This window comes from Equus asinus, chromosome 5 (assembly GCF_041296235.1).
Source record: "Equus asinus isolate D_3611 breed Donkey chromosome 5, EquAss-T2T_v2, whole genome shotgun sequence".
Taxonomy (NCBI): Eukaryota; Metazoa; Chordata; class Mammalia; order Perissodactyla; family Equidae; genus Equus; species Equus asinus.
The window spans coordinates 33,699,912-33,716,352 of NC_091794.1; the positions used below are offsets into that span (position 1 = coordinate 33,699,912).

The window sequence follows — 16,441 nt, forward strand, 5'->3', positions numbered from 1 at the left end:
ATACAAACATTCTTTCTCTTTCAAAATGAATGAAAGCACAAAACTTAGAGGCTGTGGGTTTATCAACCAAAATGGAAAATTCTTGGATAAAATCAGACATGTTTCAAGGATATCCAGAGGCAAACAACTTTCTTTTCTTCCTCAAAACTATCTGAAAAATGTAAGCTCCAATGCTGGCAACTAGCCCTGTAAGCTCTCCACTTTTCTAGCAAAGATACCTTTCTCCTCAACTCATTTTAATAGCTAATTTTAATATTCTTCCTCTCTTAAGTTCTGAAGTTTACCCTAACTTATAATAATTTATAGTTCACCAACTCTTTCTTTCTATGCATCTACCCCTGGAACTGAGAGTCTCCTCTAGTATAAACATATTTTCCTACTTGCCCAGAGAAACAGGTTGCTCCAAGATGCAGGCATTTGAACCTGGGCATGCAGCCTTGTTGCAAATGATTTAGGCTAACAACCCACTGCCTGGTTAATTGAATTAGATTAGAATTTTATCCTACCTCCAACTTTCTTCTATGTTTCCTTTGTTCCCCCTACTGGCTAGTGTTTCAAGGCCTAGTGAAGGACCCCATTGCCAATGCAAAGACACTTGGGAATCTGCTATCGTCCAAACTTAAGCCCAAGTAGATGGAAAATGTTCACAAGCAGGAGAGACTTTATCTTCCCTTCGAGATATGGACTTACCCAACTGCTATATTATGGTTCTTTGTGGCATTTACATAATAAAATAATGCAAAAGTCACAATTTTTGATGAAGATGGAAGAAGGAGAGCATGGACACAAACTAGCACCTTTTTAGAAGAAATCATTAAAAAAAATATGCAGCTGGGACTCAGTTGAAGGTTCCTGCTTGCAATCTTTTATCAAAGACTCACTTCAGAAAACAAGATGAGCTGTAGTTATCAGTGATTTGCCTCCCCTCAAGGTCAGCTACCATGGTTGATAGGGAGGTACCAGATGTGCTATCTTCCTAAAGTGAGTATCTGAGCCGTGGCAAAAGGGCTGTGCTTAGCATCACATCACTTAATTCAGGAATTATAGATAGTTAAAATATATAGTCAGTGACATTGGAGTCCAGGCTACAAAACACATGGCTCTGGGCACAGGTGGTCTCTCTCACTTGAATATCATAACTTCAGGAGGGAAAGGATGACATGAGGCAGGGAGAGCCAACTATTGACAAGCTGGAGGAACAACAGATGCCTTTCTCTAGTAGTTATGAATCAGAATGGACTTCAGGTCAGAAAAATAAATCCAACTCTGAAACTTATTAGCTATGTGACCTTGAACAACACATTGAGCCTCTCTGAATTTCTGTTTCCTCACCTGAAAAATGAAGACATCATCACCAGATCTGTCAGTCAGACCATGGCTGTGAATATAAGTTTTTAAACTTGTAGAGCTTTAGGTAAATATCAGCTTTTATCGTCACCAACATAATGGTTATCATCTCACCAATAATAAAAAGGGTATGTAAAATAAATAAACATACACAAGAAAGGGAAATTTCAAAGATCCACTGTAGTTTTTAAAACAGTCAAGTTTAGAAGGCACAGGAATGTGACTCTCTCTACTTCTCCCATCCAAGAAAGGAGTCAGGATAATTCATTTGCGACAGGCTTCCATACTCTTTTGGGAAGAAGGGTGTTCTGGGTAGCTGTGCAGTGGTAGCATCTCTACCTGCTTTAATCTGAAGTGATTCTGCCCTCCCCACAATATCTATATCGATATCCATATCTATGTCTATCAATCATTCATCTAGACTGTTTCAAAGTAAGTTGTAGACATCATGCTACTTCACCCTAAATACTTCAACATGTTGCTCCTAAAAATAATAATATTGTTCTATATAATCACAATGCTATTATCTTACTCAAGAAATTAACATTAATGTATTATCCAATATAAATGTCATATTCAAATTTCTCTAACCTTGCCCCAAATCCTTTATAGTGTTTTATTGGATCTAGAATCCAATCAAGACTGATGCCTTGCATTTGAATAGCATGTCTCTTTTAATTTTCTTTAACCTAGCATAGTCTCTTATAACATTGACATTTTTAAAGAAGTCAGGACAATTGTCTTGAAGAATGTCACATCATCTAGATTTGTCTATTTCCAATGGTTGGATTTAAGTTAAATATTTTAGCAAGACTACTACATAGGTGATGTTCTGTATTTCTTACTTCCTCATATCAGCAGGCACATGTCAATTTGTCCCATTATGGGTGATGCTAAATTTTTGTCACTTAGATTAAGAAGGTTTCCTCCAGACCTCTTCACTGTAAAGGTATCTCTTCTCCTTTTTACTTGTCATCCATAAAGTGATCTTTTGATATCCCTCCCAATACTTTTAAGCATACCACAATTATAGATCTTTAATTATAAAACACTAAATGTTAAAAGTGATGAGAAGCTCCATAATGAAAACAAACACACAAAAATGTATTCATGAATCATTCCACTTAAGGAAAAAAAAAGAAAAAGGGGGCTGCATGGAAATAAAGCAATGTGACCACAGGGGAACCGACTCTGTTGACAGAATATACTTACATTTTATTCCCTTTCACTCCCTGTTGCAGCTTGGAATCTAGGAGATCTTTGACATGACAGCACTCAATGACCTTCAGAAAATCACTTATAGCATCAATGAAAATTCCAGCATTAAATAGGCAAAATGATGGAAAAAGAGAATAGGCGATGGGTTGTGGTAGGGCTGGGGACGTTAATTCAAGAGAGTGAAGTTCTTTTAGGGTGGTGCTTGGCAGTGCTATTTCCAGCCAAATGGAACTACAGTAAAAATCTGATGGGGAGCAAGAGAGGACTCATCCATCTTTCTTGGGTCAGACCCTCCTGTTGCAAACACACTGATGTGTAGCCTTTCTTCTGTCCTCTCCAGGCAGACTTATGGACTTCTACACTCACAGAGTGCCTCAGGCAGACCCAACACAGTGCTGACATCTGCACTGACATCCTTTACATGTCTGCCTCTCTCTTGTTCTTCCCAGGAACTGGTGAATTCGGTGAGGACACAGCCTCTGCATCTGAGTGTCTCTAACACCCAGCACAGCAGCAGGCATGGAGAACGAGCTGGGGAAATGTTTGATGTTTAAAGTGTGGAACAGTGAACAACAGTTCTGTTAACGCATCCTTTGTTTCCTGCTTTTACCTAGCCAGTAAGAGGTAGAGCTGGTATTCAAACCAACACATTCTGGCTTTGGAGCCCAAATTCTTAGATACTGTTCATGAAACAGTTCCCATAGCATTTGATCTCAACATGCAAGGGCTCTCATTACATAAGATAAAGTCCCTAGCCTTAGTTAGGCATTAAAAGTCCTCTCCTCATTGGTCCCAACCTACTTCCCCAACCTCATTTCCCAATATTTATTCCTTCCCACATAGGCGCTTCACTCCAATGACTTTATTCCCTAATGTTAAAAGTCCCCTCATTAGAAATGACATCACTTCTTTACTATTATCCCACTTCCAAATCCCTATTAGCATACTTTTAAAGACGTAACTCAAAGGCTAACTACTCCATAAACACTTTTCCATTCCTGCCTCAGGATGTCCTCTCTCCTTTTTCTGAATTCTCAAAGAACTTTGGCTGAACTTCAATTAAGACACTTCTCATTTTCCGTCTTGTGTTATGATGAAACCCCATAACTCTGCACACATCCCCTTAATTAGACTATAAGTACTTTTAACGGTAAGACCCATGTCTGTCTATCTCCATATGCCTCCAACACCTAGCAGAGTAGCCTGCACATAAGAGGCACTTGGTGGATGTTTTCACATAAAGTAAATATTCCTTGAATAATCCTGGCCTCAACTCAAGTTTTGTTCATTCTACCTACTTAGAAGAGAATACCCTTCAATTATTTTCCATCTATCCAAAGCTGATCTCCTCTATAAAACCTTTTCTAAATATCCAGTCTAAACTTTTGGAGGTGATGGATATGTTTATTACCTGGATTGTGATGATGGCAATACAAGTGTATACATCTGTCTAAACCTACCAAATTGTATCCATTATAATTATATGCAGTTTTTTGTATACCTCAATAAAGCTTGGGAAAAAGCTTTTAGAAGAAAGAAAAATGCATAGACCTGGAGTCTAGATTCTAATCCAGTCCTAAAATTTATTAGCTGTTGATATTGGGCAGATTACTTAACATTTCTGTGCCTCGATTTCCTAATCTTTTTTTTCTTTTTATTTTCGGATGTACATCATATTTCGAATTCTGTGTACATTACATCATGTTCACCACCCGAAAACTAATTATAGTCCATCTCCTCACAAGTGAACCTAATCACCCCTTTTGCCCCCCCCCCGCCCCTTCCCCTATGGTAACCACCAGTCCAGTCTCCAATGCCATGTGTTTGTTTGTCATTTTTATCTTCTACTTATGATTGAGATCATATGGCATCTGACTTTCTCCCTCTGACTTATTTCACTCAGCTAGATTTCCTAATCTTAAATAATAATAGCATTTATTTCACAGTGTTATATTTTTTCTGTAAGGATGAAATGAGTTAATTCCTATAAAGCATATAAAATAGTACTTCCATATCATAAACACTCAATAAAAGTTAATCATTATTCCACATTCTCTGGTTCTCTCTCATGGTTTATAATCCTCATTTGGTAATGATTATTTACCAATTGGTGATATGTTCTATTCTTGCTATATTTAAATTGTCTTATTAGTGGATTTTTAATGGGCATATCTTGTTTTCTTAAACAAAAGATGAGATAACTTTGATTATTGAGCATATTCTACATGCCCAGAACTTGGCTAAGTGCTTTCTATAAATCTTTCATTCAATACTCACAATAACAGTATAAGCTAGCTATTATTTCCATCTTATAGATGGAGCAAAACAAAAACAGATTTAGAGAGAGTGAGCAATTTGTTCAAGTCGTCTAAGTTAGTAAGTAGTAGAGCTAGGACAATACTTGAAGGCAAAAATAATACTCAATTTGTATCTGTTTCTGAGAATGCCTAATATACATGCATTAACACAATTATTATCTATGTTCAATTTTCTTTATTGCTATGCATTTTGTTGCTATGATATATGAAGTATATATCCTTGGTATGTTAGCTTTTCTTTTGTTTTGCACGGAAGATTGGCCCCGAGCTAACACCTGTTGCCAATCCTCCTCTTTTTACTTGAGGAAGATTGGCCTTGAGCTAAAATCTGTGCCAATCTTCCTCTATTTTGTATGTAGGTTGCTGCCACAGCATGGCTTGATGAGTGGTATAGGTCCATGCCTGGGATCTGAATCTGCAAACCCCAGGCTGCCGAAGTGGATCATGCTGAACTTAACCACTTATGCCACTGGGTGGGCGCCTAGCTTTTCATTTTTAATTTATTTTAATATGGAGAACTTATTTTTCACTTTTAACATGCTTTTTAAAAAAAGTTTATCTTAGACTCCAACATAAACTCCTCTGCTACGTCAATGACAAGAGCATGATATACTTTTAGAACATTCTAATATTAACTAGAGACTTTTTTTTTTTTACTATTTTCCATGCTTTGTGCTAATCTCTATCAGCTTATGTTTGGTTTTCAGCTTTGTTATTCTTCTTTGGATTAATGCTGTTCCTACAGTGAACTTACTAGTGTTGAAAGAAAGGCTAGAGAAGACTTGCTCCACACCTTTGATTTACCAAGGTGGGAAATGGGCTCAGGCAGATGGAGAACATGCCAATATTGCTTAGCCAGCAAGGGGCAGAGAAGGGACCAGAACCAGAAGACTTTATTCCAACTATTGTGTTCTTTTAGCTATGCTACACTCCTCCTGCATACAAATAAATGCAATATTTTTCATATCCTAACCCTGTCCATCTATGGTGTGGCTTTGGACCAGTGCCCTCAGTTTACTTGTCATTATATATTCTCCAATAGGAAGCAGGGGGGAAGACATGAAAATAGGAAATATTTGAAGAAGTAAAAGCCCTGTGCAATTTTTCTACCTCTGTGCCTTTGCTCCCACTGCTCCCTAGAGGTAATGTCCTTTCTCTACATGTCCTTAAAGCAGTGCCACTCAAAATATGGTCCACAGATGGGTGTCTGACTAAGGAAGGTTTATCACCTTGTGATGAAACAGCACAGAAACAGAGAGTGAGTACTTAGAAAATATTATAGCAATTTAATAGAGCAATTTATTCCTGCTCAATCTAATAATGGTAAAACTTGGTGTTCCATTTTGTATTCTTTTTATTTCATTTTCTTAGTAAGTAATTTTAATTGTACTCTATAAAAATATTGGTCTCCAACAGATTGGAGAGGAGACAGCCTTTCATCACAGAAAATTTGAGAGGCCCTGCTTTACAGGGTCCAGGTTCAAGCGCCATCAATTCTTCTGTAAAGCATTCCTCATGTTCCTGATGAACAGAGCTGTTAAATTTTATAAAGTTTGACCTCAGCCTCTCGTATGCCTCTTATAACTTTCTACTTAGACTAGTAATTATTTGTGTGTTTTTCTTCTCTCTTCCGAATAATTACAACCTTCCTGAGGACCGGTTATATATCTGTAACAGTTCATAATTGGCATATAATTCATAACTCACGTTACACTAATGGATGAGATGGATTAACTGCTCATAATTAGTCACAGGTTTGGAGAGAAGTCCAAAAAAATAGAGAGGACATCTTTTCCTGAACTCGGAGAGGGAAAGAATTGAGAGTACAGAGTTTAGACCTTACCCAATTCCACATTTTGTATAGGAATATTTACATTAGTAAGAAACTTGAACATATGCAGACACCATCTTTCTCCCTAATGAGAAGCTAATAAATTGTCAAAAATTAAGTTTTAAAATCAAACTTGTATCTCAAGAAACACAAAAGTACTCCTGAGATTTCAGGACAAGCTAAACAGATTCCACATTTACGACAGTCTCACAAAGCAATTTCCAGAACACTAAGTTACGTGTGCATGCATACCAAACTCCGATGTACCCAGACTCAAATCCTTTACCAGTGGAGCTGACAATACTCCTAATTACTAATTAGGGAAAACAGAACAAGACACTGACTTCAGAAGTCGGCTCTAGACCCACTCACCGAAGTATTCATCAGAAGGTGGATTTTCCATGTCGTACAGCATCTTCTTGGTCAGGTGCTCGAGCTCATCCTCAGGGCGGAATGAGGAGGGAGCAGCCGGAGGCCCCAATGATCCTGTTTGTCCACCCTGAAAGGCAGAAGATGCATAGTCTTTTAAATGTAATCTAGACATCAACGAAGGCAATCAAGTGGTGTTCACAGTGTAGAGGAAAAAGCACTGGACGTGGGCGGCTATTAGGAATCCCACGTTTTAGAATCAGTTTTATCAGTTATCCAGAGTCTACCTTGGAGCCACCATTTTATTCCCCTGACTTATGTAGATGAGTCATATACCAGGCTTTAGAAATCAATGTTTAGAACAGTAGGACGCCATTTCATTCATCAATTGCTAAGTAGTCACTATACACCAGTTGTATATTTACACAAAAGATAAATAAATAGAGCCTCCCCCCTTATGGAGCTTGCAGTCAAGTGAGAGATACAGGCACACTAATAATTAAAGATAAAGCAACTGTAGCAAATGCACAATCAACGGGTGCAAATGGGACTTCTCTTGGAGCCTGAGAGGAAGAATTCAACAGGAGAGGCGGCGGCACAGATGAGGCCTTATTCAGCTAAAGGAGAGGAAACATATACACTGAGGTTTCTCACATTCAGGTGAGGAAAAAGCCAGGTAGTATAAGCCAGGTGGCAGTTGTGTATTTCTGGAGCATGCACATAGTTTGAGATAGGAAATAGGAATCTTATCAGGTACAGGGATCCAGAAAGTGAAGGGCCTTGTGATCCGGTTAAGGAGGCTGAGTAATTTTGTTTCCCCCAGCACTGCAAACAGCCTGATATCATATGGGGGAGGTAAATCAGCAGCATTGACACTGGGTTGGTGTTTAAATAGGTGAGTGACCCAGAAATATTCTGGCAATACAAAGAAACTGAGTGTCAGGTGAAAGAGCACGTGACATGATCAACCAAGACTCCAAAGTACAGAGAGAAAGAAGAAAGGCCAGATGCCAGATGTAAGATAGCATGGCGCTATGTAAATAAAAGGGACTTTATTATATTTTTCTTTGCGTAGACTATAAACTTGACTATTTCCAATATCACACCCCAACATCTATAATTAAAATGTTAAAAATAGAAAGACTGCTACAAAAGTTTTAGAAACAATGATGATGTCGACTATGGCTAATGGGAAGAGATGAGATTCCTTGATCTTTACGTGTTCTTAAAATCATTGACCAAGAGTTTCTCCTTTCATGAATAGTTTATAAAGAATTGCTTCAACAAAACTTGAAGTTGCATATTCATTCACCTGTTATCTTCACTATACCAAATAAGTTCTTGGGTGTTAAAATGCTATAAAGTACCAATGTCTCATTCTTTTTTTTTTTTTTTTTTTTAAAGATTTTATTTTTTCCTTTTTCTCCCCAAAGCCCCCCGGTACATAGTTGTGTATTCTTCGTTGTGGGTTCCTCTAGTTGTGGCATGTGGGACGCTGCCTCAGCGTGGTCTGACGAGCAGTGCCATGTCCGCGCCCAGGATTCGAACCGACGAAACACTGGGCCGCCTGCAGCGGAGCGCGCGAACTTAACCACTCGGCCACGGGGCCAGCCCCCCAATGTCTCATTCTTACTACCAACATTTATTTCAACAACTCCAAGATGGGTATTAATTATTTGTGTGATGTCTATGGCATGAAATGCCTTCTAAACATAAGCAAAATTGTTGACTGGTATCTATTTGGCCTCTTCTCTATAATTATTTTCCATTTTAGAAATGTACAGAAAGTTGGAGGACAGACATGCAAAAGGCTGAAAAGGCCACAAATGTTTTATGTTGATCACTAATCTTACCCCTGGGATTTTATTTCATTGTTGGACAATTTGGATTGGGGACAGGAAAGCAGTGAATAAATCATGGCATGTGGCAGGAGACAGAGACAAAAAATAGAGCTGCATGCTGGGACCTGAAGAATCATTACCTCAATCTGCTCATTGTGAGATGAGGAAATAGACACTCAAAAAGATTAGGGCAGAGCTAGTTATGATAAAGCCAGGACATGAGCCCTTCCTAGAATCACTCCTTTATTCAATAAACATTAAATGTTAAACTTAGGGCCTCCTCTAAACTGCAAATAATGCCTGCCCTATAGGGTTGGTGTGAGGGTTAAAGGAACTCTTGAATCATTCATTTATTCTTTCGCTTATCAGTTTCTCCGCTCATTCTTGCAGTGTCTATTTTGTGTAGCCTCTGCATGCATCAAGGAGGGACACCAAGATGTATTAGACACAGTCTTTGCCTTTGAGAGAATTGGAGTCTGGCTTGGGTGAGAAACATGCATAAATGGTTAATTATAAAAAGCACAGGATATTGATGGGAGGGGATGTAGACATGGACATTGGAGGAGTGATTTGCCAGTATTATTAAACCTTAAACTGCACATATGCTATCTGCTTCTGGGAAAATTTTACAGAAATACTAATAAAAGTTGCTCTGATGCTGAAAGCTATGCCAGTGGTATTTCAAATACCAGCAGGGTCACCCATGGTGGACAGGTTTCAGCAGAGCTTCCAGACTAGACAGACTAGGAAGAAGGAACTAGTCACTCACTTCTGAAAGAATTGACCATGAAAACCCTATGAATAGCAGCAGAGCATTGTCTGATACAGCGCTGGAGGGTGAGAGGATGGTGCAAAAAGACCAGGCAGGGTTCCACTCTGCTCTACCCAGGGTCCTAGGAGTAGGAATCAACTCGACAGCCCTAACAACAAACTCATAAAATTATATGACCAAGGCTGGTCAGGTCACAGGAACTATATTTGAGAGAAGGAGGAATGAAAAGGGATAATAAACTATCCATCACCTAAATAGACAATGATAGATACCTAAAATGGAATATGAACAGGTCATAAAAGAGTACACGGTAGGGGCCGGCCTGGTGGTGTAGCGGTTAAGTTAGTGTGTTCTGCTTAGGTGGTCTGGGGTTTGCAGATTCGGATCCTGGGTGTGGACCTAGCACCGCTCGTCAAGCCACACTGTGATGGCATCCCACATAAAATAGATAAAGATTGCCACAGATGTTAGCTCAGCGACAGTCTCCCTCAAGCAAAAAGGGGAGGATTGGCAACAGATGTTAGCTCAGGGCCAATCTTCTTCACACACACAAAAAAGAGTACAGTGTAAATCCATATGTACAAATATGAAAAAGATGACCTAGCCATGTTATCAAATGAACAGATCCAGTTATAGAATGGGAAATCTAAATGATAGTGTCATTTTCGTAAAGTAAATAGTTTAATTATCCTCAGATCTATACATAGATAGGGAAAAAAAGCCTTAAAGGACACATATTCTTGTGTGAAAGGGGATTATCTCTGGGGTTGGAGTCTTGGAGGGCTTTCGCTTTCTAAATTTGTTTCTGTTACAGTTTGTAATTCTACTTCTGTAATCCATGAAGTACAATGTTTTTAATGTGATGAATTCAAGTGATAAAGATACACTGGATACTAACAAAACCCTAGAGGAGGCTTTTGACCCAGGTCAAGCGGGGGACTCAGAGAGGAGCAAAAGGTCAGAGTTGAGAAGCAGTTAGGGGTGAGTGAGGAAAACGGTAGGTGGTTCTGAGTTTAAGACGGGAGAAGTTGGAGATAGGAAGGGTCAACTGATAACTGCCACACCAGACTGAGGTGCTTAGGGCTTCTCTCTGGGCCTGAGGCTCCAGGCCTTGTGTGAGACCGTGGACAACTCTGAAAATCTGATGAGCTAAACTCCCTTTTGGCAGAGAATGGCACTCATAAAAATGCACATAAAATTTACTCACAATTTCAGGAGATTCACAGACCACAGGAAACATATCCAAAGACCCTCAGATAGGAACATCCAGGCAATAGAAACAGCAGGAGGGATTTTCAGCAGGGGAGTGAGCTAATCAGATTTAGAAAGCTGTCTCTGGAATGGAGAGTGGATGGGACAGCCATGAGACTAGAGTGAATGGCGAATTTATTGTAATGTATTTGTGGCCCACAAGAGTGAAGGGATATCCCACGTGGCAGTGACACGATGGCTGGAGACAGGCTTAACTCTGATACTAACCTGGTGTCCTTCGGTGAGCTCGTGAACCTCTCCTAACTTCAGGCTCCCTCTGTGAAATGGGCTTGCCAGGGCCACCTCACAGTCTTTGTGAGAATTAAAATGAAACAGCTTGCATCTCATGCTATGCAGAGCTTAACTACTTTCAAACCATGCTAACAAAGGGACTCTCTTTGGATCTCTCACTTTGCCTCTGAGGGACGGGATCATCCCAGTTCAGGTGACAAAATTGAAGACAAAGATGGAAAAATGACCTACACCTTTTTTTCTAGGTTTGCAATAGAGAGCTTGAGCTTGAGTTCAAGAGCTTGTGTCCAAATTATGGTGTCATGTGACTCCTAATTCCACGCATTTTTTTCCAACCAAACATTGCTTCCCATAGAGAAAGTGGAGAGAATTATGAAATACTACCTCTGATATTAATGGTGCTGGCTGTTTTAATTTAAATCAACAACCACTAAAGCAAAACCTGTTAATTCCTGCGTCTAGTCTTAGGGTGGATCCTCAGGGAATGGACACAATTTATTATTGTTTACACCCAATATCTGCTTCCCTTTTAACATAAACAGAGGCAGGAAGAAGGCCAAGTCTGTCCTCTACAACTTTAAGCCAGCAATTCACATTCTGCCCTCAGCGCTTACATTTCAAGCAGAGGTTTAACTTCAAAGTACTTATTTTGTTAATATTTCACAGATTTTAAAACAAACACATCATTCCTTTTAATCTCCAAATATTCCTTCCTATTTGCTAGCAATACTGTTTTTGAAACAACACATTTGAAAAAGCTACTTTCTTTTCTTTGAGACTCTCATCTCATATAATGCTAATCTTGGATTCCTGGTATTTCTTATGAGGAAAGAGCCCCAGAGATCATCTCTTCCAGTGTTTCTGAACCTTATCCGGCTACAAACCCCCCTACGTTCCCCCCTCCCCACACCCAGGACATAATATTTAACATCTGGGGAATACATATTGGTAAAAACACAGGTTCCTCAGTTTCCAGTTGTCTCTCACACTGAGGAAGATATAGCCCAGGACTTTCTTCGGGGTTCAAGCCCCATAGATGGTAGCTGAGTACTTTTCTCACTGGGATGAAGAAACACCTTTTAATTTCTCTCTCTCAGTAGTGCTTAGGACTGAACACATGCCAAGAAAAATTAACAACTACATCCATTTCTTTTTTTGTTTTGAGGAAGATTAGCCCTGAGCTAACATCTGCTGCCAATTCTCCTCTTTTTACTGAGGAAGACTGGCCCTGAGCTAACATCTGTGCCCATCTTTCTCTACTTTATATGTGGGATGCCTGCCACAGCATGGCTTGACAAGCGGTGCCATGTCCCCATCCGGGATCTGAACTGGCGAACCCTGGGTCGCCGAAGCGGAATGTGCGCACTTAACCTCTGTGCCACTGAGCCGGCCCCTAACTCATTTCTTAATAAACAGCTTCCAGCATTGCATTTGAATAATAGAACATAATAGGAAATTTGTGGAGTGAGGGGTTGGATGGAGATGAGTTGCATTATTTTGTTTTTTATTTCTTCAAAAGTAGACATGTGAATAGCATCAGCAGTATATTCATTGTGACATAATTCTTCATATTTGTATGACCCTTTTCAAAGTGCCTGCTTTCACACACACGCAATCTCAAGTGTTTATACCCTGTACCATCCGTAGTCCCATTTTACAGATGAGGAAATTGAGGTTCAGAAGAGAAGTGAGCAACCTGAGTGAAGTACCTCCCCGAAGACCGCAGAGCCCTGACTGAAACCAAGGGTGCTGAGTTGGGCATGCTCCTGCTACACCTCGATGCCTCTCAGGGTTCCAACATCGTCGTCTCCAAGCCCTTCTAGCTCTAATCACCTGTAGCAATGTGGATTTTAATCTACAGTCTATTATCTAAGCAAAGACTTTTTCAGAGTGGAGGTCTTCTGCTAAATTGTGACACAAAAACACTGCAAAACAAATATAAACAAAGCCTCTAGACTTTTCTAAGAAAGAGACATTCTTACGAGTATCAATATTAATCACTAATATGCGTATTCTTTGAAATGGCTGTACCTCTTAGTAAAGGCAAGTATTATAGGACCTACAGATGACTTAGAAATAGATTTCAGAGGACTCCTTCAAAATTCTCTCAACATATCTTTCCTAAGGAACTGCCAAGTGCCAAGCACTATTATTATGAAGTAAAATTATTCAGGATTCCTGCCTTTGACAACTCACAGTTTAGGAAGAAAGAGACATGAAAATAGATAATTATAATAAAGTGTAAGTACTAAGACACAGGTATGCATTCAGAGTTCTGAGATGTGAGAAAGCTGCCAGAAAGGAGATGACCTCTTACTTTGATCTTGAAGGATAAATCGGATTTCACCAGGAGAGAGAAAGGAAGGAAAGAAGAAAGGGCGGAAGGAATGGAGGAAGGGAAGGAGAGAGGGAGAAAGGGAGAGAGGGAGGGAGGGAGGGAGAGAGGATGAGAGAGAGAGAGTCAGAGAGAGGAAGAGAGAGGGGAAGAGATAAAGGAAAGAAAAGAAAGGAAGAAAGGAAGGAAGGAAGAAGGAAAGAAAGAAAAAGGAAGGAAGGAAGGGAGGGAGAGAGGGAGGAAGTAAGGATGGAAGGAAGGAAGGAAGAGATGGGAGGAAAGAAAAAGAGAAAAAAAAAGTCAAGACATTCCAAGAACAGTATGTATAAATGAACATGTATATTAAAAAAAAAAAAATGTTAAGAGAAGGAACGGATTAGGATGAGGCTAGAGAAATAGGCTGTGGTCAATGTTACATTTTGTTTTAGGCAACAGGGAATCATTAGGAGATTTAAAAATGGGGATTGATTTTATGAAAGTCATGCTTCCGAAATAAGCATATTGGCAACATCTTCAACCACGGCTCACGATGCCTTAAAAGATGCAACCAGATATCATGGTATTTCTGAGCAATTTAACAGCTGACATACTTAAGAAGGACTCTGATATTTACTAAGTGAGGCAGAGGCAGCTAACTGCTCACCAAAATCTGTCTCCTTCTTTCTGAGCACACAGCTGGACTACATTTTCCATTCTCCCTTGCAGTTAGATGTGACCATATGAGGCACAAGAAGGAAGGAGCTTACTCTGTGGAGGGCAGCCATCCACTGACTAGGCTGGCCTGTCTCAATCTGCTACAGAAGGGAGACTGGAAAGAAAGAAAAGGTGAATGGTGGAAAGTGATGAGAGAATGGCATATATTCTTGTTTCTTTATACGTCATTTTATTCCTGACATGAAAGTGTCAGAAGATAGAAAATGTCCAGGTATCTGCAACTGGTTCTTCTCTGCCACGGTTATTTCCTTGCTCTGGGTCCAGCCAAAAATCATTCCAGGAAAGGCTAAATATGAATACTGCAGCCAAATTTGGATCTAGGTCCGTGGTAAAGGTTATGAATGAGACTGTGCAAAAATGAGGAATGTTTCTGCAAAGAAAATATATATGGATAGAATCCTTGGTGAGTAAGAAAACTGCCAGATTAAGAATAACACAAATAACAATATCTGCCATGTTTCTATAATACTTCATGGTATTTGAAGTGTTTTATATATTCTTACATAGGAATCCGTAAGTACAGAGACCTATTTATCTCTCTAATCCTAGTTCTGCATTTAACTTGTCCAGGAGTTTTAATTAAATCATTTCTATTCCCTGAGCCCAGTATCTTTATGTATAAAATGGTGTTTTCAAAGATTCCTTTGATTCTATTCTATCATATTTTTGTGCCCATAATATGCAGGGTGCATATCATTACAGATATTTATAGTGAAATCACAGATATTCATATTTATGGATACTTTGTAGTCTATAAAAACAGACACACGTTGAGTAAGTGGAAACCTCATTATTACAGAGATTTCCATTTACAGGAGGACTTAAACCACTTGTCAGCATCCCCTGAAACAATCTAGAAGTTCACTCAGCATTCTGAATCTGAGTAAGCAGCTGGCAGGTCACAGGGTTTCTGCAGCCTACTGAACTTTCACTACACATAGGGCATGAAATCAAGAAGACAAAAGGTTAAGCACCCTACCCTACCGCCACCCCTCCCTGGATGGAGAAAGACTTCCACTGTCCCTCCTAAAGAGAAAAGGAAGCAGGGTAAATAGCTGCACTAAGGTGCAAAAAGCAAAGACCCCCCCGCAGGAGAACACTCACAACCTTGAATCTTTGTTACCACCAATTTAACTATTTAAATATACGTGCTAAGTCTCCATTTGACAAAATGGCTACCCAATACCTGTCATCGTGTCAACCTCTTGAGTTACTCTGATATTGACCTCAGTATGCGTCATTTTTCTCCTGTGAGTCCTCACCTGCTGTTGATCTCCTAGTTCCATAGTGCTGGATAACTTGAACCTAGTGCGCATCTGAACCTTACCAGAAAAGCACCGCCCAGGCACAGGAGAAAGCAGCCAAGATATTCACAGATTACAGGATAATGAATACTCTATCACTCGGCTACCAGAGCTGCTCATTTTTCTTGTCCGTTTGTAATGATGTACAAGAGGTTCCTTCTCTCAGAGGGAAAATAACTTCAATTATGTGTTCTTGAAAAAAGAAACATTGAAATTATCTTCTTTCAAAAGGTAGAATTAGCCCCATTTTGGAGCTGAAAGCCTGCCAGAAAAAATATATTTCTGATATTTTTGTTCTTTTTTTTCGCCCCCTATTTAACTGTGTCAAGTTTGCAGTTTGCAATTTCCTGAGGCTGCTTCTACTTTCTGACTCTCACTGAATTATCACACTCTACTTTCAACGTCTCACTGTTGAATGGAGCCAAGGGCAGAAGATTTTCTGGACATTCACTCTGCTTCCGGTTAAAGCAATGGGCCACACAGAAGGAACGGGCAGGAGAGAACGATTTGTTAACAATGAGAAACCCATAAATGAATGTTCCTCACAGCTTTATGGGGGTAGAAAAGTGGGCTCTTAGTTCTTCTATTCATAAGTTCCATTTCCTTGGAGAATGAATGGTAGAAGACCCAGAAATTTTGACTTTAAAAGTTGGATTCTAACCCATTCCAATTAATCTTCACTTTCAAAAGCCTGATTTTCTTACAACCTCTTTTTCATGCCGTGTATTGCCTCAAAATCAGCTTTCTTAAGACAATTCGGCGCCATGGCGAAGGAGCAATGATTCTGAATTACAGTATGGTGGAGTTGCTGGATGTTATACTAACAGACGAACGTGTTGGGTGTCCACTAAGGGGGCCCATGGTATGCAAACAACAGGGTGTTATGGTG

At 39.6% G+C, this 16,441-nt stretch overlaps 1 protein-coding gene across 22 annotated transcripts in view; it reads right to left on the bottom strand.

Annotated features, from left to right (window-relative positions):
* LPP (LIM domain containing preferred translocation partner in lipoma) overlaps window positions 1-16,441 on the bottom strand; it is a 655,109-nt gene that overhangs the window by 155,092 nt on the left and 483,576 nt on the right. For all 22 annotated transcript variants that reach the window (XM_070509219.1, XM_070509220.1, XM_044771277.2 and 19 more), the window contains one exon: window positions 7,087-7,213. In XM_070509219.1, the coding sequence (XP_070365320.1) occupies window positions 7,087-7,213 (127 nt within the window). The remainder of the gene's footprint in view (window positions 1-7,086; window positions 7,214-16,441) is intronic.